This window comes from Heteronotia binoei, chromosome 11 (genome assembly GCF_032191835.1).
Source record: "Heteronotia binoei isolate CCM8104 ecotype False Entrance Well chromosome 11, APGP_CSIRO_Hbin_v1, whole genome shotgun sequence".
NCBI classification, from domain to species: Eukaryota; Metazoa; Chordata; class Lepidosauria; order Squamata; family Gekkonidae; genus Heteronotia; species Heteronotia binoei.
Window position 1 is genome coordinate 80,625,933 of NC_083233.1, and position 25,118 is coordinate 80,651,050.

General features: G+C 50.4%; 1 protein-coding gene across 1 annotated transcript in view; it reads right to left on the reverse strand.

Moving 5' to 3' along the window:
• Nucleotides 1–25,118, reverse strand: part of TMEM116 (transmembrane protein 116) — a 68,609-nt gene that overhangs the window by 24,970 nt on the left and 18,521 nt on the right. Inside the window, exon 5 of the mRNA XM_060249451.1 lies at nucleotides 5,830–5,934. Coding sequence (XP_060105434.1) covers nucleotides 5,830–5,934 — 105 coding nt within the window. The remainder of the gene's footprint in view (nucleotides 1–5,829; nucleotides 5,935–25,118) is intronic.

A 25,118-nucleotide genomic window follows, 5' to 3' on the forward strand; every position in this document is an offset into this window, starting at 1 on the left:
TGCCAGTCTGAGTAGACAATACTGACTTTGGTGGACCGAGGGGGGTCTGATTCAGTAGAAGGCAGCTTCATAAGTTCATATATATGGGAGGGGCAGTGGCTCAGTGGCTGAGCATCTTCTTGGGAAGCAGAAGGTCCCAGGTTCAATCCCTGGCATCTCCAACTAAAAAGGGTCCAGGCAAGAAGGTGTGAAAACCTCAGCTGGAGACCCTGGAGAGCCACTGCCAGTCTGAGTAGACAATACTGACTTTGGTGGACCGAGGGGGGTCTGATTCAGTAGAAGGCAGCTTCATATGTTCATATATATGTGAGGGACAGTGGCTCAGTGGCTGAGCATCTGCTTGGTAAGCAGAAGGTCCCAGGTTCAATCCCTGGCATCTCCAAAAAAGGGTCCAGGCAAGTAGGTGTGAAAAACCTCAGCTTGAGACTCTGGAGAGCCGCTGCCTGTCTGAGTAGACAAGACTGACAATACTGAGCCATCGTCCCTCCGCAATATGAACATATGAAGCATCTGCAACTAAAAAGGTTCCAGGCAAGTAGGTGTGAAAAACCTCAGCTGGAGACCCTGGAGAGCCGCTGCCGGTCTGAGTAGACAAGACTGACCTTGATGGACCCAGGAGGGTCTGATTCAGTAGACGGCAGCGTCAGATGTTCCTATGTTCTGAGCAGCCAACAAAGAGAGAAGAACAAAGGCAGAGGACATCAGGCCCTTGGCAGGCGGAACAAGACTTCAATGGGATGGGACACTCTCGTGCCTTGGAGGGGCATGCGAGTGCTTGAGTGTGAAATGCGCACAACTGTGAACTCTTTCCAGGAAGAGACACATAAAGGGCTTGTTGTGCTGGAGGGCGGCACCTGACGGCATCCAATTCTGAGTGTGGCCAGGTGTGAAGAACCAACATGGCTCGAGGGGAGGGAAGCGTCACCAGAGGGCAAGTGAAGTGTTTGTTCAGCCTTCCCTCCAAGGGTGTGTTTTCTTCGAACTGTATCCTTGTTCCTCAGTTCCTGGCAGCGGTTACAGAGGCTCCTCAAGAGCGTTGCTCAAAAGCAGAGAACCACAAAGGAGGAAGGCCTTGCGTCCCTCTCTCCACGCTGGTTGCCAGGAACAGCTGGGGAAATTCCTGGAGGTTTGGGGTGGAGCTTGTGGAAGATGGAGTTTAGGGAGATGAAGGAGCTCGGAAGGTATTTGACGCCGTTAGGGTTGCCAAATCCAATTCAAGAAATATGAATTTGAAGGAAGAGAGGTTTGGCTCAGTAACTCTGCTGTGCGATTGAGAGAGCCTGGCAAAGAAAGCTCTCCCTCTCCCCCTTCCTCCCAAGGGAGGAGCGTCAGCCAATGGAGAAAACAGAGGCTTTGCTCTGCAGCTCCTGTGCAATTGAGCAAGCTTTGCAAAGCAAGCTGAGATGCAGAAGCAAGCAGATGACAGCCAGTTGTTTGGGGGCCCGATAGAAGAAGAAGAAGATATTGGATTTATATCCCGCCCTCCACTCCGAAGAGTCTCAGAGCAGCTCACAATCTCCTTTCCCTTCCTCCCCCACAACAGACACCCTGTGAGGTAGATGAAGAAATTGGATTTATATCCGCCCTCCACTCCGAAGAGTCTCAGAGCGGCTCACAATCTCCTTTCCCTTCCTCCCCCACAACAGACACCCTGTGAGGTAGATGAAGAAATTGGATTTATATCCCGCCCTCCACTCCGAAGAGTCTCAGAGCGGCTCACAATCTCCTTTCCCTTCCTCCCCCAAAACAGACACCCTGTGAGGTAGATGAAGATATTGGATTTATATCCTGCCCTCCACTCCCAAGAGTCTCAGAGCGGCTCACAATCTCCTTTCCCTTCCTCCCCCACAACAGACACCCTGTGAGGTGGGTGGGGCTGAGAGGGCTCTAACAGCAGCTGCTCTTTCAAGGACAACCTCTGCCAGAGCTATAGCTGACCCAAGGCCATTCCAGCAGCTGCAAGTGGAGGAGTGGGGAATCAAACCCGGTTCTCCCAGATAAGAGTCCGCACACTTAACCACTACACCAAACTGGCTCTGATAGGAGCCCTCCAGGGGCCTTATTCAGCCTCCAGGCTCCATGTTTGACACCCAAACTAAAGGGCTGTGCGGAGAGTGCTTTTAGAGCAGACACTGCAGCCGGTGAGGTTCCCTCCAAGCAGCTGATAGCAATTAAGTCCTTCTAGTCGATCTTTAACCTGAACAAGCCCATAACCTTCGAAACAGGGCAAACTCTCATTGCACTAGACTCATGTGACCTGCTGCATCTTCCCCAGCCGAAGAAGGGAAAACAGACCTCAGCAGGCGGCTCACCTGTGCCAAATGGAGAAGGAGGCAAGGAAGTCTGAGAGCGAGAACAAGGAAGTGAGGAAAACCGCAAAAGGCTCGTGTTGAGCCAACGGGGGAAAAATCCCCGAACGCCACAGCCGTGTCAGCAGGGCCAGTGAAAGGCTTTCGGGCACCCTAGGTGAATCACCCACCAGTGCCCCCCCTCCCCCCCATTATTAAAAAGTATATCGGGAAAACAAGAAGCGCCAAACTCGAAAATTGTCATATGTTTAATTTACTGATTTTTAATATTAATTTTTCAAAAAAATGTGATGTTATTAAAATATTGTGAGACTAAGTGCTTGCCGGTCACACCAAAAAGGAGGGTGGTGGGATAGGATGAGGTGGGAGGCCAAGACACACATTGGGGAGAAGAAGATATTGGATTTATATCCCGCCCTCCACTCCGAAGAGTCTCAGAGCAGCTCACAATCTCCTTTCCCTTCCTCCCCCACAACAGACACCCTGTGAGGTAGATGAAGATATTGGATTTATATCCCGCCCTCCACTCCGAAGAGTCTCAGAGCGGCTCACAATCTCCTTTCCCTTCCTCCCCCACAACAGACACCCTGTGAGGTAGATGAAGATATTGGATTTATATCCCGCCCTCCACTCCGAAGAGTCTCAGAGCGGCTCACAATCTCCTTTCCCTTCCTCCCCCACAACCGACACCTTGTGAGGTAGATGAAGATATTGGATTTATATCCCGCCCTCCACTCCGAAGAGTCTCAGAGCGGCTCACAATCTCCTTTCCCTTCCTCCCCCACAACCGACACCTTGTGAGGTAGATGAAGATATTGGATTTATATCCCGCCCTCCACTCCCAAGAGTCTCAGAGCAGCTCACAATCTCCTTTCCCTTCCTCCCCCACAACAGACACCCTGTGAGGTAGATGAAGATATTGGATTTATATCCTGCCCTCCACTCCGAAGAGTCTCAGAGCGGCTCACAATCTCCTTTCCCTTCCTCCCCCACAACAGACACCCTGTGAGGTAGATGAAGATATTGGATTTATATCCCGCCCTCCACTCCGAAGAGTCTCAGAGCGGCTCACAATCTCCTTTACCTCCCCCCCCCCACAACAGACACCCTGTGAGGTAGATGAAGATATTGGATTTATATCCTGCCCTCCACTCCGAAGAGTCTCAGAGCGGCTCACAATCTCCTTTCCCTTCCTCCCCCACAACAGACACCCTGTGAGGTAGATGAAGATATTGGATTTATATCCCGCCCTCCACTCCGAAACGTCTCAGAGTGGCTCACAACCTCCTTTCCCTTCCTCCCCCACAACAGACACCCTGTGAGGTAGATGAAGATATTGGATTTATATCTCGCCCTCCACTCCGAAGAGTCTCAGAGCGGCTCACAATCTCCTTTCCCTTCCTCCCCCACAACAGACACCCTGTGAGGTAGATGAAGACATTGGATTTATATCCCACCCTCCACTCCGAAGAGTCTCAGAGCGGCTCACAATCTCCTTTCCCTTCCTCCCCCACAACAGACACCCTGTGAGGTAGAAGAAGATATTGGATTTATATCCTGCCCTCCACTCCGAAGAGTCTCAGAGCGGCTCACAATCTCCTTTCCCTTCCTCCCCCACAACAGACACCCTGTGAGGTAGATGAAGATATTGGATTTATATCCCACCCTCCACCCCGAAGAGTCTCAGAGCGGCTCACAATCTCCTTTAACTTCCTCCCCCACAACAGACACCCTGTGAGGTGGGTGGGGCTGAGAGGGCTCTCACAGCAGCTGCCCTTTCAAGGACAACCTCTGCCAGAGCTATGGCTGACCCAAGGCCATGCTAGCAGGTGCAAGTGGAGGTGGGGAATCAAACCCGGTTCTCCCAGATAAGAGTCCGCACACTTAACCACTACACAAAACTGGCTTTCAAAAAAGCGGGGTGGCTTGGCTTTGTTGAGGGCAGCTTGGTTGGTGATGGGAGAGGACAAGGGGACAGTGGTCAGGAGCCAGAATCATGCGTCGGAGAGGGGGTGCCCTGTGGGCCAGGTGGCACCCTAGACGACTGCCTACTTTGCCTACCCCCACGCATTGGCCCTGAGTGTCATCTCGGAAGGCAGTTGTGTTGGTCTGCAGAACAGCCAGATTCGAGTCCAGGAGCACCTGAAGGACGCCCCCCCCCCCAAAAAAAAAAACCCTTGTTGGTCTCTGAGGTGCTCCTGAACCCAAATACAGGGCATCACTGCCCCAGACAGAGCAGTAAGACAGTAATGCAAAAGCATTGTTCTGCTGTTGCTTTCTGGAACTGCGCAAAGGGATTTCTCTTTTCTGCCAAGATCCTTGAGAAGGTCTCAGTGCCTAAACTGTATTATGAAAACCATAAAGTCGTGGGTTATTATTATTATTTTTTGCTCAGCTTGCAGGAGAATCTGAAAGCCCTGTGCTTTTTTGAAAGGCCTGTAGAACCTTATTTATATATATATTTCTCCCCAGCTTTCTCCCCAGCAGGAACCCAAAGCAGTTGGTAGCAATCTTCTCCTCTCCTCTGTTGTTATCTTCGCGACAGCCCTGTGAGGTAGGTCAGGCTGAGTGGCCGTGGCAGGCCCAAGGTCACCCAGCGAGTTTCTGGCGCAGAGGGAGGTTTCGAACCCGGGCTTCCTAGAGCCTTGTCCAACTGCTGCACTCTCCACCAGTGTTCCCTCTAAGCTGAGTTAGTGCGAGCTTGCTCACAGTTTTTTAGCCTCACAGTTTCTTAGCCTCCAGCTCACACATTTTTGTCTCAGCTCCGGAAGGATGGCTCCAGAGCACACTAATTTATGCAGCAGCTCACAACTTGAATGCCAGTAGCTCACCAAGTAGAATTTTTGCTCACAAGACACCACAGCTTAGAGCAGGGGTGACAAGCAGTTTGGGGGCAAAATCAGGCCCCCGAGCAATTGGCTGTCATCTGCTTCCTTCTCCCTCTCTCTTGCTTCCTTCTGCATCACAGCTTGCTCTGCCAGACTTGCTCAATTGCACAGGAGCCACAGAGCAAAACCTCTATTTTCTCCATTGGCTGAGGCTCCTCCTTGGAGAGGAAGGCAGAGAGGGAGAGTTTGCTTTGCCAGGCTCTCTCAATTGCACAGCAGAGCAACTGAGCCAATCCTCGCTTCCTTCTATAGGCTGAGGCTCCCCCCCCAGTTCCTTGGGGAAGGAAGGAAAGAGCCAGCGCTTCCTTTGCCCAGTTCCCTGGATACCATGGGAGAGATACAAAGAAAGCATCTTTAAAACGAATGAGTGCTAACGTTTTAAGCATGTTTTAAGGGTTTTTTTAAAAATTGTGTTTGTCTGTGTTCTTTATAAAATTTATCTCTCTGCTATCTAATCTTAAATAGGTACCCACATGGCCCAGCCTGGCATGGCTCAGCCAACCCAACATGGCCCAGCCCAACAAGGTCTCATTTACGTCAGAACCGGCCCTCATAGCAAATGAGTTTGACACCCCTGGCTTAGAGGGGAAATTGCCTCTGTATGCTCAGCAGTTAACCACAGCAGTATTTACCTGAGGGGAGCAGCTGAAGCGGCTCTGATCGTACTTCGCCTTCAAGTCCATGTAAAGATGCCAGGTATAATTGACAGTATATAGGAAAGATGAAACGTAGAAGACCTGGAAAAGCAGAAAAGGGGATTTTTTTAAAACTGAACTTCTTGTTTGCAGATCTTATACAAACAGCCACATTTCGCATTTAGGTAGCGTTTCCAGCAGTCAAAACTGTAATCCTGACAAAAGCCTGACAGAAGGCTGCCCCGTGGCCACCAGCAGAGGCAGAATTCGACCCCGGAGCTTCCCGGAGGCTCCATCAGGAGGGATTTTGTGGTTCAGCAGCTGGACTGGGGAGACAGGAGGGAAGGGAAATCTGCTCAACTGGCCCCTCTTCCAGCCTCTCTCATCTGCTCAGGAATACTCCACCTACGTACTAGCACACCTGCTTTCATTCGCTTAAGGGCTAGAGCAGGGGGGACCAAACCTGCTCATCATGAGAGCAACACAGAAGAAACCTCAGGTGTTTGAGAGCCTCAAGACATGAATGGCAGATGAAGGAAGGGAGGGAGGGAGGGAGGGAGGAAGGAAGAAAGGAAGGGAGGGAGGAAGGGAGGGAGGAAGGAGAAGGGAGGGAGGGAGGAAGGAAGGAAGGAAGGAAGGGGGAGGGAGGAAGGAAGGAAGGAAAAGGGAGGGAGGGAGGAAGGAAGGAAGGAAGGAAGGAAGGAAGGCAGGGAGGGAGGGAGGGAGGAAAAGGAAGGGAGGAAGGAAGGAAGGAAGGAAGGAAGGGGGAGGGAGGAAGGAAGGAAGGAAAAGGGAGGGAGGGAGGAAGGAAGGAAGGGAGGGAGGAAGGAAAAGGGAGGGAGGGAGGGAGGAAGGAAGGAAGGAAGGGGGAGGGAGGAAGGAAGGAAGGAAAAGGGAGGGAGGAAGGAAGGAAGGGAGGGAGGGAGGGAGGGAGGGAGATCTCTAGGAATTTCTTAGCCTAGAGTTGGCAATCCTACTGTTAGTGGAATGGATCCACAGGATCCAAAGTCTGGTATATTTCTTCACCTTCCACAACTAGGGATGTTGGCCAGTTGGGCTAGCAAATCCAAGGGAGGTTCTGGATCCCCAGAGTTTGAGCGGCAGCTAGGGTTGCCAATCCCCAGTCTGTAAGCCCTCCCCCACTTTAGAGTTATCAGAAAGTGTGTGGGGGGGGGAAATGTCTGTTGGGCACTCCATTATATCCTATGGAGACTGGTTCCCAGAGGGTACAATGGAAAATCAATCCATGGGTATCCAGGGCTGGGTGGAGGCTGTTTTTTGAGGTATCAACACCTAAGTTTCAGCATAGCATCCTGCGCCTCTCCTCAAAAAACCACCCCCAAGTTTCAAAAAGCCCCAAAGGAAAGTGTCCCTATCCTCTAGTATTTCCAAACGGAGGGAAAGCATTTAAAAGGTGTGCAGTCCCTTCAAATATAATGGCCAGAACTCCATTTGGAGTTCAACTGTACTTGCCATACTCCACCCCCAAAGCCCCCAGATGAAGAAGAACTGCAGATTTATACCTCGTCCTTCTCTCTGAATCAGAGACTCAAAGGGGCTTACAATCTCCTTTATCTTCTCCCCCCCCCCCCACAACAGACACCCTGTGAGGTGGGTGGGGCTGAGAGTGCTCTCACAGAAGCTGCCCTCTCAAGGACCACTTGTACGAGAGCTACGGCTCACCCAAGGCCATTCCAGCAGCTGCAAGTGGAGGAGTGGGGAACCAAACCCAGTTCTCCCAGATAAGAGAGCTATGGTTGACCCAAGGCCATTCCAGCAGCTGCCAGTGGAGGAGTGGGGAATCAAACCCAGTTCTCCCAGATAAGAGTCCAGGCACTTAACCACTACACCTGGCAACCTTAGCCGCAGCTCTCAACCACATCTCTCTGCTGGCCACTCTCTGACAGCCCCCCCTCCTCCCGACCCCCAACTGACTGCGAATCCCACACTCCACTGAACCCACCAGTGAGCGTCTGCCTCGTGTGGCTGTTTCACAATTCACCTGTTGTGCCCTCCTCAATTAAGCCTGGGGCAGGATTCCACTCCATTTGGCCAGCACAAAGGAGGCGAAAATGCAAAGCCCTTACAATTAAGGACAGAGGAGGCCAGGAGAAGAAAGGACAGCCCCGCTGGATCAGGGCCAAGGCCCTCAGTTCGCCATCCGGATTCAGCTGCAGATAGACAGCCACTTGTCCAAGCATAGGAAGCATTTAGGAGCAGAGCCTTTTTTTCTTTAAAGCAGGAACGCACAGGAATGCAGTTCTGCCTGGCTTGGTATCAGGGGTGTGGCCTAATATGCAAATGAGTTCCAAAGTTCCCTCTAAGCTGTGGAGTCTTGTGAGCAAAAATTCTACTTTGTGAGTTACTGGCATTCAAGTTGTGAGCAGCTGCATAAAATAGGTTGTTGCAGGGGCATCAAACATGCAGTTTGGGGGCCGATGCTCTACCACTGAGCCACCGTCCCTCCCTCTCCTGCTCTCTTGCTTCCTTCTCCATTACAGCTTGCTTTGCAAGGCTTGCTCAATTGCACAGAAGCTACAGAACAAAACCTCTATTTTCTCCATTGGCTGAGGCTCCTCCCTTGGGGAAGAAGGGGGGAGGAATAGCTTGCTTTCCCAGGCTCTCTCAATTGCAGAGCAGAGTTACTGAGCCAAGCCTCTCTTCCTTCTATTGGCTGAGGCTCCTCATGCCCCCCCCCACAGTCTCCTGGGGAGGGAAGGAAAGAGCCAGAGCTTCCTTTGTCCAGTTCCCTGGATCCCATGGGAGAAATACAAAGAAAGCATCTTTAAACCTAATGAGTGCTGACGTTTTAAGCATGTGTAAAGTTTTTTAAAAATATACATTTGTGTTTGTCTGTGTTCTTTATAAAATTTATATATCTGCTACCTAATCTTAAATAGATACACATATGGTCCCGCCCAGCATGGCTCGACCCAAACCGACATGGCCCGGCCCAACAAGGTCTAATTTTTGTCAGATCTGGCCTGCGTAACAAATGAGTTCGACACCCCTGGAACCATTTTTCCTGAGCTGAGGCAAAAATGTGTGAGCTAGAGGCTAAAAAATAGTGAGCTAGCTCACACTAACTCAGTTTAGAAGGAACGATCCTGCTGGGCTCTTTCTACAAGAAAGCCCTGTGTGGAACAATGGTGCTGTCAGGGGTGTGGCCTAAGATGCAAATGAATTCCTGCTTGGCTTGTTCTGCAAAAAAAGCCCTGTTTCGGAGCAACGCAGCCTGATATTTAGATCTGAGTCTAGGAGCAGCAACAAGAGTTTCAGGGCATGGCTTCCAAGAACCGAACGCTCTCTTTGAAACAGTGAAAAGCGCCTTTTCTCCCTTTGCTTGTGAGCCTGCCATGCCAGGTTCAACGTTTCCTCTAAGCTGCAGAGTCTTGTGAGCAAAAATTCTGCTTTGTGAGCTCCTGGCATTCAAGTGGTGAGGTGCTGCATCAATGAATTTGCTCTGAGGCCATCCTTCCTGAGCTAAGACAAAAATGCGTGAGCCGGAGGCTAAAAAAAAAAATGAGCTAGCTCACACTAACTCAGCTTAGAGAGAATGCTGGCCAGGTTGCAAACAGCCATTTTTTTGGCACATATTTATCCTGCCCTTCCTGCAGTCTCCCCTCCTCTGTTTTATAGCCCTTTCAGTAGGTTAGGCCAAGAGGGAGTGACTGGCCCAAGGTCTCCCAATTCACTTTATGGCAAAGTGCAGTTTTCATGCAATTTACTACTGCTTAGGGTTGCCAAGTCCAATTCAAGAAATAGCTGGGGACTTTGGGGGTGGAGCCAGGAGACTTTGGGGGTGGAGCCAGGAGACATTAGGGGTGGAGCCAAGATCAAGGTTGTGACAAGCATCATTGAACTCCAAAGGGAGTTCTGGCTATCAAATTTAAAGGGATGGCACACCTTTCCAATGCCTTCCTTCCATAGGAAATAATGAAGAATAGGGGCACCTTCTTTTGGGGCTCATAGAATTGGACCCCCTGGTCCAATCTTTTTGAAACTTGGGGGGTATTTTGGGGCGAGGCACTAGATACTATACTGAAAATTTGGTGCCTCTACCCCAAAAAGCAGCCCCCCCACAGCCCCAGATACCTGCGGATCAATTCTCCATGATTTTCTATGGGTATAAATCTCCATAAGGAATAATAGAGTTCCCAGCAGACATTTCCCTCCCCTCCCCCCGCTTTCTGATGATCCTGAAGCAGGGGAAGGGTCTCCAAACCGGGGGATCCCCTGCCCCCACCTGGGAATTGGCAACCCTACTACTGCATCCTAAACGTATCAGCTTCATCTAGTTCAGGGTGGCCAAACTGCGGCTCGGGAACCTCATGTGACTCTTTCACACATCTTGCGTGGCTCTCAAAGCCCCCACTGCTCTGTCGGCCGGCTTGAAGATGACATTGCTCTCTCGAAATCACTTCTATAAGCCAAGCAGCCAGCAGCTTGGAGAATGCATTTAAAGTTGCTTTCTTTCCACCTCCCTCCCCCATCTATTTTCCTTCCTTCCTTCCTTCCTTCCTTCCTTCCTTCCTTCCTTCCTTCCTTCCTTCCTTCCTTCCTTCCTTCCTTCCTTCCTCCCTCCCTCCCTCAGATATCTGACGTTCATGTCTTGAGGCTCTCAGACATCTGACATTTATTCTATGTGGCTCCAATGAAGAAGATGAAGAAGATATTGGATTTATATCCCGCCCTCCACTCTGAAGGGTCTCAGAGCGGCTCACAATCTCCTTTACCTTCCTCCCCCACAACAGACACCCTGTGAGGTAGATGAAGATATTGGATTTATATCCTGCCCTCCACTCCCAAGAGTCTCAGAGCGGCTCACAATCTCCTTTCCCTTCCTCCCCCACAACAGACACCCTGTGAGGTAGATGAAGATATTGGATTTATATCCTGCCCTCCACTCCCAAGAGTCTCAGAGTGGCTCACAATCTCCTTTCCCTTCCGCCCCCACAACAGACACCCTGTGAGGTAGATGAAGATATTGGATTTATATCCTGCCCTCCACTCCCAAGAGTCTCAGAGCGGCTCACAATCTCCTTTCCCTTCCTCCCCCACAACAGACACCCTGTGAGGTAGATGAAGATATTGGATTTATATCCTGCCCTCCACTCCCAAGAGTCTCAGAGCGGCTCACAATCTCCTTTCCCTTCCTCCCCCACAACAGACACCCTGTGAGGTAGATGAAGATATTGGATTTATATCCTGCCCTCCACTCCCAAGAGTCTCAGAGCGGCTCACAATCTCCTTTCCCTTCCTCCCCCACAACAGACACCCTGTGAGGTAGATGAAGATATTGGATTTATATCCTGCCCTCCACTCCCAAGAGTCTCAGAGCGGCTCACAATCTCCTTTACCTTCCTCCCCCACAACAGACACCCTGTGAGGTAGATGAAGATATTGGATTTATATCCTGCCCTCCACTCCGAAGAGTCTCAGAGCGGCTCACAATCTCCTTTCCCTTCCTCCCCCCCAACAGACACCCTGTGAGGTAGATGAAGATATTGGATTTATATCCCACCCTCCACTCCAAAGAGTCTCAGAGCGGCTCACAATCTCCTTTCCCTTCCTCCCCCACAACAGACACCCTGTGAGGTGGGTGGGGCTGGAGAGGGCTCTCACAGCAGCTGCCCTTTCAAGGACAACTTCTGCCAGAGCTCTGACTGACCCAAGGCCATGCTGGCAGGTGCAGGTGGAGGAGTGGGGAATCAAACCCAGTTCTCCCAGATAAGAGTCCGCACACTTAACCACTACACCAAACTGGCACAATGCGAAGCAAGTGTGACCAGCGCTGTCCTAGAGTACATGGGATCCTGCGACCTTGCAGAGCCCCGCAGAATGAGGCATTCGCTTCCCTTCCTCACTGGGCTGTCCTTGCAGACTTCATCCCTCTAGGGCAAAGATCAACCCAGTTTGGACCAGGCCATCTATTTGTTATGGGAGTTCAGGGCCATTACCAAGTGCTTGGAGGGAGGTGGGACGATATGGGTCTGATTGGTAATCATAGCCTTTGACGTCAGTGATGGGGGGTTTGTGTGGGACTGGAGAAATCAGCTTGCCCTTCTTAGAAAGGTCCAGGTTCATTGACCCTGAATATCTGGACATTTGGGATTTTCTCTTTTCTTCAGTCTTCAGTGAAAACTGGGTCCACAGGAGGCTGGGTGGAAGTTAATGCCCCCTTTGACCTCTTGTTACCGCACATGCTCTGGGTAACCAGCTACAGCATAGGTAAAGTGTGTTTCGCTTAGTCAGTTCAACTGTAATGTTTTTCATTGGAATATCTCTGTGCTATTTTGCTGTGTACTTTGCCCTGTGTGTTGTATTGCCCTTTTCCCACCCCTTTTTTGAATCCAACCATCCTTTTCCTTTTCTCTCAATGTTACAATAAACAAAGATCAATGTTTACAAAGCAGTTGTGATGACAACCCTCATCTACGGCTCCGAATCGTGGGTTTTATACCGTCATCACCTGCGACTCCTTGAGCGCTTTCATCAGCGCTGCCTTCGCACCATCCTCAACATCCACTGGAGTGACTTTGTGACCAACACTGAAGTCCTCAAGCGGGCGGAGGTTACAAGCATCGAGGCACTGCTGTTGAAGACGCAGCTGCGCTGGGCAGGGCATATCTCCAGGATGGAAAACCACCGCCTTCCCAAGATTGCCCTGTATGGCGAACTTTCCACCGGCCATCGAAATAGAGGGGCACCAAAGAAGAGGTACAAGGACTCCTTGAAGAAATCCCTTGGTACCTGTCGCATCAACCATCACCAGAGGTCTGACCTAGCCTCAGATCGCAAAGCATGGAGGCACACCATCCACCAGGCTGTCTCTTCCTTTGAGAACGCACGCATAGCTGGTCTTGAGGACAAAAGGAGATCGAGGAAGAATCGTACTGCTACAGCACCAACCCCAAATCAGACTTTTCCCTGCAGCCATGTGGCCGGATCTGCCTGTCCCGCATTGGTCTTGTCAGCCACCCGCGAGCCTGCAGCAGACGTGGACTACTGCACCCTTCTTAAATCTTCGTTCGCGAAGTCAAGCCGAGAGAGAGAGACAATAAACCTTTTTGTAAAGACTTTTTTTTTTTTGGCTCTGCTAAATTTAGGGTGATTCCGCACTCACGTTGGTCCGGGGCGGGCTTCCGATTTGGGGCGGAGCAAGCTGATGATTTTGCACCAGTTGCTCCGCGCCAGCATTTTGCACGGGGCAAACCCACAATTTGCCCCACCTCAGTGTACACCTGAAAAAATAGGTTTACATTGCAGCGTGGCAAATCATGGGTTTGCCCAGCACAAAATGCCGGCATGGAGCAACTGGTGCAAAATCGCCAGCTTGCTCCGCCCCAAAATGGAAACCCGCCCCGGACCAACGTGAGTGCGGAATCACCCACAGTCTGTATCTCTGGGATATACCTCTTCTCCCTGTGCTAGAAGAAGATATTGGACATATCCCGCCCTATACTCTGAATCTGATTTATATCCTGCCCTATACTCTGAATCTCAGAGCGGACACAATCTCCTTTACCTTCCCCCCTCCCAACACAGACACCCTGGGAGGTAGGTGGGGTTGAGAGAGCTCTTACAGCAGCAGCTGTTTCAAGGACAACTCCTACGAGAGCTATGGCTGACCCAAGGCCATTCCAGCAGCTGCAAGTGAAGGAGTGCAGAATCAAATCCGGTTCTCCCAGATAAGAGTTCACACACTTCACCACTACACGAAACTGGCTAGATTGCATGAGTGCTTCTGGTTTGATTATAAGGTGTTTTCCAGGGTTTCTACCCCATCACTTTGGTATTGCTCTAGGATTGCCCTGGAAGACCACCTTCTCAGTGGATCAGTCCAGATGTTTTCAAGAGGTTCTGCACAGTGGCAGCTGATTATCAGACTACTTTCCAGGGAACATAAGAGAACATAAAAGAAGCCATGTTGGATCAGGCCAATGGCCCTCCAGTCCAACATTCTGTGTCACCCAGTGGCCAAAAAATCCAGGTGCCATCAGGAGGTCCATCAGTGGGGCCAGGACACTAGAAGCCCTCCCATTGTTGCCCCCCCCAAGCACCAAGAATACAGAGCATCCCTGCCCCAGACAGAGAGTTCCATCAATACCCTGTAGCTAATAGCCTTGATAGACTTCTGCTCCAGATGTTTCTCCAATCCCCTGTTGGAGCTGTCTATGCTTGCAGCTGCCACCACCTGCTGTGGCAGCGAATTCCACGTGTTAATCACCCTTTGGGTGAAGGACTTCTTTTATCCAGTCTAACCCGACTGCTCCGCAATTTCAGTGAGTGCCCACAAGTTTTTGTATTGTGAGAAAGGGAGAAAAGTCCTTCTTTCTCTACCTGCTCTATCCCATGCATAATCTTGTCAACCTCTATCATGTCACCCCCTCAGTTGACGTTTCTCCAAGCTAAAGAGCCCCAAGCGTTTCAACCTTTCTTCACAGGGAAAGTGTTCCAGCCCTTTATTCATTCTAGTTGCCCTTCTCTGGACTTTCTCCAATGCTATAATATCCTTTTTGAGGTGCGGTGAACAGAATTGTACACAGTGCTCCAAATGAGACCGCACCATCGATTTATACAGGGGCATTATGATACTGGCTGATTTGTTTTCAATTCCCTTCCTAATAATTCCCAGCATGGCGTTGGCCTTTTTTATTGCAAACGCACACTGTCTTGACATTTTCAGTGACTTATCTACCACGACCCCAAGATCTCTCTCTTGGTCAGTCTCCGCCAGTTCACACCTCATCAACTTGTATTTATAGTTAGGATTTTTGGCCCCAGTGTGCATTACCTTGCACTTGTGTGCATTACTGTGCACTTGGCCACCCTGAACCTCATTTGCCATGTTGACACCCACTCACCCAGCCTCGAAAGATCCCTTTGGAGTGCCTCACAATCCTCTCTGGTTTTCACCACCCTGAACAATTTAGTGTCATCCACAAACTTAGCCACTCCACTGCTTACTCCCAACTCCAAATCATCAATGAACAAGTTAAAAAGCATTGGATCCAATACTGAGCCCTGCGGCACCCCACTGTTTACCACCTTCCACTGCGAAGACTGCCCATTTATACTCACTCTCTGTTTCCTATTAATTAGCCAGTTTTTGATTCACGAGAGGACTTGTCCTTTTACCCCATGACTCCTGAGCTTAATCAGGAGCCTTTGATGGGGAACTTTATCAAAAGCTTTCTGGAAGTCAAGGTAAACAACATCTATTGGGTCTCCTTTGTCCACATGTTTGTTCACCCCCTTTGGTAAGGGAACCTTTGGTAGGGGAGTTTCCCAGAAGGAAAGGAACCATTTCCTCTTCCTACCATATCAGGGATTCTAACCTGGGCCTCCCAGGTTGATGACTGACATGCTAATAACTGCCCCAGGCTGGCTGAATCAGAAAGTATCTTGTCCCAAGACTTCCCCAGTCCTGGATCCAGACCGGAATATATACAGAGATAGCCAACATCACAATCCATCTGTCCAGTGCTCAGCAACTGTGGCAGAAACAGCCATTGTGAAGCAGACTATATTGAGGATAGGGCAGAAAGATGGCAAAGAGGGGGCACAGGGTCTCTGGGGAGGGAATTCCACAGCCCCTAGGGTTGCCAACTCAAGAAATATCTGGGGACTTTGGGGTGGAGCCAGGAGACTTTGGGGGTGGAGCCAGGAGCAAGGGCGTGACAAACTCCAAAAGGAGTTCTGGCCATCATATTTAAAGGGATCGTGCTCTTTTAAATGCCTTCCTTCCATAAGAAATAATGGATGGCAGGGGCACTTTCTTTGGAGGCTTATAGAATGGGACCCCCTGGTCCAATATTTTGGAAACTTGGGAATTGTTTTGAGGAGGGACACTGGATGCTATGCTGAAAATTTGGTGCCTCTACCTCAAAAAACAGCCCCCCTGGAGCCCCAGATACCCACAGATCAATTCTCAATTATACCTGAATCGATCTCCATAGGGAATGCCCAGCAGACATTTCCCTCCCCCGTCCCGCTTTCTGATGACCCTGAAGCGGGGGGAGGGCCTCCAAACCGGGGGATCCCCTGCCCCCACCTGGGGATTGGCAACCCTGACAGCCCCCCTCCCCTCCAGCTACCCACCAGATCTCTGATGGTGAAGGAGCACGGAAGACATTTTTGAGTTCAAATAGTCACCGCTGTTTCCTTTTGCAGATTTAGCTACTAGGATTTTATTTTGTTGTTTTTTTAAAGGCGATCTGTGTGGACCACCCGGCAAAGATGCTCCAAAACATAAACAGCTTCAGAAGAACTCAAACAATATGTTAATGGCAGAAGCCAGCTAAGAGGGGGGAAAGCCAGATTTCATTCCAAGACCCGCTTTGCTCAGATGGAAAAGATGAAATCATAGGTCAGATTTCCTGGCACTGCTGGTGAAACATGGGCTGTGTTAGGAACCGCCTGGTCATGGACTGAATTCTGCCTGTTTTCTTTTTCCATGCCGAAACCAAAACAACTTGAATTCATTCACAAACCTCTCCACTGGCACGGAAAAATCTGCTTGCAATTACTTTCCAGCTCTTCTTGCAAAAATGCCCGCTGATTCTTCATTTACAGGGCCCTCACTTCCCACTAAGAGCCCCGTGGCACAGAGTGTTAAAGCTGCAGTACTGCAGTCCTAAGCTCTGTTCATGACCTGAGTTTGATCCCCGACGGAAGCTGGGTTTTCAGGTAGCCGGCTTGAGGTTGACTCAGCCTTCCATCCTTCCGAGGGCAGTCAAATGAGTCCCCAGCTTGCTGGGGGGAAAGTGTAGATGACTGGGGAAGGCAATGGCAAGCCACCCCGTAAAAAGTCTGCCGTGAAAATGTTGTGAAAGCAAGGTCACCCTAGAGTCAGAAATGACTGGTGCTAGCACAGGGGACCTTTCCTTTCCTTTCCGTTTCCCACTGCCTTCACTTGCCCTCGATGTCATCCAACTCCAGGTCGTAGAGCATCATGACATTGCGTGGTTTGTTACATGATCCTTTTCTGGTGGGGCTCACGCACAGGACAAAGCCAGGAAATCCCCACGGTACAAACCACAGCCCAAAACAGGAATTCCGTTTTTTTAAAAAAATATATAAACTACCACCATTCTTCCTTGCAGCCAGAAGTCCTACTTTTGGCTGAAAATCAACACTGGGGAATATTCAGCACTGTCCAGTTTTTAAAAGAAAATTAATCTGACTGAAAAGGAATGAGATAGATGAGGTAGAGCCCAAAAAATAAGACCTGATGGCTGTTACCAGCGTTCCCTCTAAGCTGAGTTAGCGTGAGCTAGCTCACAGTTTTTTAGCCCCCAGCTCACAGGTTTTTGTCTTCGCTCAGGAAAAATGGCCCAGAGCAAACTCACTTATGCAGTAGCCAAACTGCTCGCTCACAACTTTAATGCTAGTAGCTCGCAAAGTAGAATTTTTGCTCACAAGACTCTACAGCTTAGAGGGAGTACTGGTTGTTACCATGCCGACCGTTAGGTCAATGCTGGGACTAGAGACAAGGAGAAGAAGACGACCGCAAATTTATATCCCTTCCTTCTCTCTGACTCAGAGTGGCTTACAAGCTCTTTTCCCTTCCTCCCCCACAACAGACACCCTGTGAGCTGGGTGGGGCTGAGAGAGCTCTCCCAGAAGCTGCCCTTTCAAAAACGCTTGGGGCTCTTTAGCTTGGAGAAACGTCGACTGCGGGGTGACATGAGAGAGGTCTACAAGATTATGCATGGGATGGAGAAAGTAGAGAAAGAAGTCCTTCTCTCCCTTTCTCACAATACAAGAACTCATGGGCACTCAATGAAATTGCTGAGCAGTCAGGTTAAAACGGATAAAAAGAAGTCCTTCTTCACCCAAAGGGTGATTAACATGTGGAACTCACTGCCACAGGCGGTGGTGGCGGCTACAAGCATAGCCAGCTTTAAGAGAGGATTGGATAAAAATATGGAGCAGAGGTTCATCAGTGGCTATTCTCTCTCGGCTTGACCTTGCGAACGAAGATTTAAGAAGGGTGCAGTAGTCCACGTCTGCTGCAGGCTCGCTGGTGGCTGACAAGACCAATGCAGGACAGGCAGATCTGGCCACAGTGGCTGCAGGGAAAAGTCTGATTTGGGGTTGGTGCTATTGACCACTCCGTGACACAGAGTGTTGGACTGGATGGGCCATTGGGCTGATCCAAAATGGCTTCTCTTATGTTCTTATGTGACACAGAGTGTTGGACTGGATGGGCCATTGGCCTGATCCAACATGGCTTCTCTGATGTTCTTATGTGACACAGAGTGTTGGACTGGAGGGGCCATTGGCCTGATCCAAAATGGCTTCTCTTATGTTCTTATGAACAGCTCTGCAAGAGCTATGGCTGAGCCAAGGCCATTCCAGCAGCTGCAAGTGTTGGAGTGGGGAATCAAACCCAGTTCTCCCTGATAAGAGTCCACACACTTAACCACTGCACCCTTGCCAGACATTGCCCCCTCTAGGGAAAGGACTCACAAGCCCAGCAATGTTGGAGAACTGAGCTCCAGATAATCGATTGGGAAGGGTGTGGCCAATGTTTGGCACCAATCAGGGCAGTCCACAGAAAGTGAAACTAGGGTTGCCATCTTCCACTTGGAGGCTGGAGATCTTCCGGAATTACAACTCATCTCCAGATGACAGAGATCAGTTCCCCTGGAGGAATTTGCAGTCTCGGGAGGGTGGACTCTATGGTATACCATAGAGTTTAGGAGAAACAGACATGCTAGAATGACATCACATCCCCTTTGAATTCCTTCCTCCCCCCCCCATCTCCCCCCTCTCCAGACTCAAATCGCCGGGAATTTCCCAAGCAGGAAATGGAAATCCCAAGTGACACAGACAACTTGCTTAGCTTAGACACATTCACTTCCTCTTGAGGAAGACAGCTTTGGGCCTGAAGAGCGCAGATGCTGAAAATCTTCAGGTGGGTGGCTGTGATGGTCTGAGCAAAGAACAGAAGTCTGCGTCCAGGGGCAGCTTTACGACCAACAAAAGTTTAAATCTGGGAAGACACATTCGTGCTTCGAAGAAGTGTGTGCGCACTTGAAAGCTGATACCCGGAATTAAACTTTGTCGGTCTTAAAGCTGCCCCTGGACACAAAACTTTGTTCCTGAAAATCTGGTCGGGATCTACACTGCTAGCAGATTCGAATTGAGCTTGGTGCTTGTGGGGGGTCCAATTCTGCGAGCCCCAAAAGAAGGTGCCCCTCGCCTTCATTATTTCCTATGGAAGGAAGGCATTGAAAAGGTGTGCTGTCCCTTTCAATTTGATAGCCAGAACTCCCTTTGGAGTTCCATTATGCTTGTCACACCCTTGCTCCTGGCTCCACCCCCAATGAATCCTGGCACCACCCCTAAAGTCTCCTGGCTCCACCCCCAAAGTCCCCAGATATTTCTTGAATTGGACTTGGCAACCCTAGCTCCCTTGCATGGAAGATCAGACGACCTGAGATTGCTCCTGGGTCCTTCAAGGAGGTGCAGGGGCCCAGAGAAGGCTCACCTGCCATCTGGAGAGCCCCAGAGGTTAATCTTTACAAACCGGCTTTGCCACCTTGCAAACTCCATCACCGCACTCCAGGTCGCTGACATTGCTGTTGCCAAACCACCGCGTCTTGTGACAAGGCATACACCCTGAGGCCCGGCCAAGCCAAATTCCAGCTTATCTCAGAAGGAGCAAACAGAGCAAAGAGCCGACGTTCTCACAGTCCACGCTCTCTGTGGGTCAGAAACTTCCAGTTTGCAGGGCGCCCTCTGGGTTACGCTCACCGGAGGGAGACCCATTTGGGGGGCTGTCTCTTCAATGTGGACGTTCAAGGTGGGCGGGAAGCAGATTAAAAATCTAATGAGGCCCATTGTGGGGCTGCTGGGGATTTTGCCAAATAGACCTTGGTCTTCCCCAGTTGGACACTTCTGCTTTTCTTAGAAAGAGCACAAACGCTGGACTCAGCATTAAAGACAGCACAACCAAAGTTATAGTGACCGAATAACTAAGAATGTCTTGAAACAAAATCATACAATTATGTTCAATAGAAGATTAAGCAACAATAGCAATTCCCCCAAAGTTTCACAGATCCATCCAAGGAGTCCCAATGAACAGGAGGTCGATCTGATTCTTCTTGCTTTGAATCCTCTTCTAGCATTCGAATCCTCTCCAACCACAAGGCTCAAATGAAGGCAAAAGCTCAGAAAAAATATCAAAGTTGTTTCTGATGCATCAATAAGTTGCAAAAAGCTGCAAAACCCGCAAGATTCTTTTTTCAATGGGTCCAAAGACTGCACACAGAATGCCCGGCCCAATGGACAAATGGGACAGAAAGTCTCTAGGAAGATTTCAAAATGGCACTAAACTCCAAAAGGCTCAAGAGCTTTAAACAGCTCAGTGGTAGAAAGGGCAGTTCAGTGCTGGTGGACTTATGGCCACTTTGTAGGGCTTTCAAGGCAAGAAACAAGAAGAAGAAGATATTGGATTTATATCCCACCCTCCACTCCGAAGAGTCTCAGAGCGGCTCACAATCTCCTTTCCCTTCCTTCCCCACAACAGACACCCTGTGAGGTAGATGAAGATATTGGATTTATATCCCGCCCACCACTCCGAAGAGTCTCAGAGTGGCTCACAATCTCCTTTACCTTCCTCCCCTACAACAGACACCCTGTGAGGTAGATGAAGATATTGGATTTATATCCTGCCCTCCACTCCGAAGAGTCTCAGAGCGGCTCACAATCTCCTTTACCTTCTTCCCCCACAACAGACACCCTGTGAGGTAGATGAAGATATTGGATTTATATCCCGCCCTCCACTCCGAAGAGTCTCAGAGCGGCTCACAATCTCCTTTACCTTCTTCCCCCACAACAGACACCCTGTGAGGTAGATGAAGATATTGGATTTATATCCCGCCCTCCACTCCGAAGAGTCTCAGAGCGGCTCACAATCTCCTTTACGTTCTTCCCCCACAACAGACACCCTGTGAGGTAGATGAAGATATTGGATTTATATCCCGCCCTCCACTCCGAAGAGTCTCAGAGCGGCTCACAATCTCCTTTCCCTTCCTCCCCCACAACAGACACCTTGTGAGGTAGATGAAGATATTGGATTTATATCCTGCCCTCCACTCCCAAGAGTCTCAGAGCGGCTCACAATCTCCTTTCCCTTCCTCCCCCACAACAGACATCCTGTGAGGTAGATGAAGTTATTGGATTTATATCCCGCCCTCCACTCCGAAGAGTCTCAGAGCGGCTCACAATCTCCTTTACCTTCTTCCCCCACAACAGACACCCTGTGAGGTAGATGAAGATATTGGATTTATATCCCGCCCTCCACTCCGAAGAGTCTCAGAGCGGCTCACAATCTCCTTTACCTCCCTCCCCCACAAAAGACACCCTGTAAGGTGGGTGGGGCTGGAGAGGGCTCTCACAGCAGCTGCCCTTTCAAGGACAACCTCTACCAGACCTATGGCTGACCCAAGGCCATTCCGGCAGGTGCAAGTGGAGGAGTGGGGAATCAAACCCGGTTCTCCCTGATAAGAGTCCGCACACTTAACCACTACACCAAACTGGCTCTCCTGCTGGGGATTTTGCCAAATGGACCTCGGTCTTCCCCAGTTGGACACTTCTGCTTTTCTTAGAAAGAGCACAAACGCTGGACTCAGCATTAAAGACAGCACAACCGAAGTTTTAGTGACCGAATAACTAAGAATGTCTTGAAACAAAATCATACAATGATGTTCAATAGAGGTGGTTGGCCATTGCCTGCTGCTGTGCACTGACCCATCTAAGTACTAATCAGGGCTGACCATGTTTCGTTTCTGAGATCTGACGAGATCAGGCTAGCCTGGGGCTTCCGAGGCAAGAGGTGTTCAGAAGGGATTTCCCATTGCCTGCCTTTGCAGAGCAACCCTGGACCTCCTTGGTGGACTCGCATCAAAGTCCTAACCAGGGTTGACCCTGCTAAAGTTTCCAAGAACTGATGAGATCAAAGAGGAGAACCAGTTTGGTGTAGTGGTGAAGTGCTGGACTCGTATCTGGGAGAACCGGGTCGGATTCCCGACTCCTCCACTTGCAGCTGCTGGAATGGCCTTGGGTCAGCCACAGCTCTCTTATCTGGGAGAACCGGGTTGGATTCCCCACTCCTCCACTTGCAGCTGCTGGAATGGCCTTGGGTCAGCCACAGCTCTCTTATCTGGGAGAACCGGGCTTGATTCCCCACTCCTCCACTTGCACCTGCTGGCATGGCCTTGGGTCTGCCAGAGTTCTCTTATCTGGGAGAACCGGGTTTGATTCCCCACTCCTCCACTTGCAGCTGCTGGAATGGCCTTGGGTCAGCCAGAGCTCTCTTATCTGGGAGAACCGGGTTGGATTCCCCACTCCTCCACTTGCACCTGCTGGAATGGTCTTGGGTCAGCCAGAGCTCTCTTATCTGGGAGAACCAGGTTGGATTCCCCACTCCTCCACTTGCAGCTGCTGGAATGGCCTTGGGTCAGCCAGAGCTCTCTTATCTGGGAGAACCGGGTTTCATTCCCCACTCCTCCACCTGCAGCTGCTGGAATGGCCTTGGGTCAGCCACAGCTCTCTTATCTGGGAGAACCAGGTTGGATTCCCCACTCCTCCACCTGCAGCTGCTGGAATGGCCTTGGGTCAGCCACAGCTCTCTTATCTGGGAGAACCAGGTTGGATTCCCCACTCCTCCGCTTGCAGCTGCTGGAATGGCCTTGGGTCAGCCACAGCTCTCTTATCTGGGAGAACCAGGTTTCATTCCCCACTCCTCCACTTGCAGCTGCTGGAATGGCCTTGGGTCAGCCAGAGCTCTCTTATCTGGGAGAACTGGGTTTGATTCCCCACTCCTCCACTTGCAGCTGCTGGAATGGCCTTTGGTCAGCCAGAGCTCTCTTATCTGGGAGAACCGGGTTTGATTCCCCACTCCTCCACTTGCAGCTGCTGGAATGGCCTTGGGTCATCCATAGCTCTCTTATCTGGGAGAACCGGGTTTGATTCCCCACTCCTCCACTTGCAGCTGCTGGAATGGCCTTGGGTCATCCATAGCTCTCTTATCTGGGAGAACCGGGTTTGATTCCCCACTCCTTCACTTGCACCTGCTGGAATGGCCTTGGGTCAGCCAGAGCTATTGTAGGAGTTGTCCTTGAAAGGGCACCTGCTGTGAGAGCCCTCTCAACCCCACCCACCTCACAGGGTGTCTGTTGTGTGGGGAGAAGATAAAGGAGATTGTAAGCCGCTTTGGGTCTCTGATTCAGAGAGAAGGGCGAGGTATAAATCTGTGGTCTTCTTCTTCTTGTTGTCTCTAGTCCCAGCATTGACCTAACTGTCGGCATGGTAACAACCAGTACTTCCTTTAAGCTGTGGAGCTTTGCGAGCAAAAATCCTGTTTTGTGAGCTACCGCCATTACCGTTGTGAGCTACTGCATAAATGAGTTTGTTCTGGGCCATTTTTCCTGTTCACTTTGGGATGCAAAGTGAAAGGAAAACACAAGGAGGACCGGGCAGAGCTGCCTTCTCCTCACACGGGGAAGAGGAGAAGATTCCGGTGGCTCTTCAAAAGCCCTGCCTGCGTTTCTCAGCCATTTGGCGAGTTTGGTGTAGCAGTGAAGTGTGCGGACTCTTATCTGGGAGCACCGAGTTTGATTCCCCACTCCTCCGCTTGCAGCTGCTGGAATGGCCTTGGGTCAGCCATAGCTCTCGCAGGAGTTGTCCTTGAAAGGGCAGCTGCTGCAAAAAGCTCTCTCAGCCCCACCCACCTCACAGGGTGTCTGTTGTGGGGGGAGAAGATATGGGAGATTGTAAGCCACTCTGAGACTGATTCAGAATGAAGGGCGGGGTATAAATCTGCAGCCTTCTTCTCCACTCCTCCATTTGCAGCTGCTGCAATGCCCTTGGGCCAGCCACAGCTCTCTCAGGAGTGGTCCTTATGGCCTCCGAGAAAGCCCTCTCAGCCCCACCCACCTCACAGGGTGTCTGTTGTGAGGGAGGAAGGGAAAGGAGATGGTGAGCCTCTCTGAGAGTCTGATTCAGAGAGAAGGGTGGGGTATAAATCTGCAGTCTTCTTCTCCACTCCTCCACTTGCAGCTGCTGGAATGGCTTTGGGCCAGCCATAGCTTGCAGGAGTTGTCCTTGAAAAGGCAGCTGCTGTGAGAGCTCTCTCAGCCCCACTCGCCTCACAGGGTGTCTGTTGTAAGGGATGAAGGTCAAGGAACTTGGAGGAAATGGCAACTTTGGCCACCCCTGGTCTAAGGCAACTTCCTGTGTTTTTTCCTTCTGGCAGGCTTCTTATGCCACCAACAGGGCCTTCTCGGTGGCAGCACCAGAATTATAGAATGCTCTCCCGGAGGCCATAAGGGCCCTGTGGGACCTCTCTACGTTCCGCAGGGCCTGTAAGACCGAATTGTTTCGACAGGCCTTCGATATTTAACTGAGAGAGAGCTGCCACCTGACATCTGTTAGAGTACTCGGTGGTCACCGTCTGAAAAGCAGAACCGCTAATATAGTAATGAGACAGCACCATGAAATAGCTTTTTTTAAAAAAAAAATTAATTGTAATGATGTGTTATTGATTTATTGATTTTATTAGGGTTTGTAGAATCTTTCGGGCTCAAGTGCCGCGTTCTACTGGAGAAAGTTTTCCTTCCAGACATTTCGTTCTCAGCTGCGGAGAACATCCTCAGTGGCGTTGCAGCCGGAGCAGGCGCTCTGACCTTCTTGGCTGCTGTGCATTGAGTGAGTTTTGTGAGCTACCTGTTTTGTGAGCTACCGCCATTACCGTTGTGAGCTCCTGCATAAATGAGTTTGTTCTGGGCCATTTCTCCTGTTTACTTTGGGATGCAAAGTGAAAGGAAAACACAAGGAGGACGTGCCAGAGCTGCCTTCTCCTCACACGGGGAAGAGGAGAAGATTCCGGTGGCTCTTCAAAAGCCCTGCCTGCGTTTCTCAGCCATTTGGCTAGTTTGGTGTCGCACACTCAATGCACAGCAGCCAAGAAGGTCTGAGCGCCTGCTCCGGCTGCAATGCCACTGAGGATGTTCTCTGCAGCTGAGAACGAAACGTCTGGAAGGAAAACTTTCTCCAGTAGAACGCGGCACTTGAGCCCGAAAGATTCTACAAACCCTAATGATGATGCCAGCCGTGAAAACCTGAAATCTTTGATTATTGATTTGAATGGTGTAAATGAATGTTGTGAGCCGCCCTGAGTAGGGTTGCCAAGTCCAATTCAAGAAATATCTGGGGACTTTGGGGATGGAGCCAGGAGACTTTGGGGGTGGAGCCAGGAGACATTGGGGGCA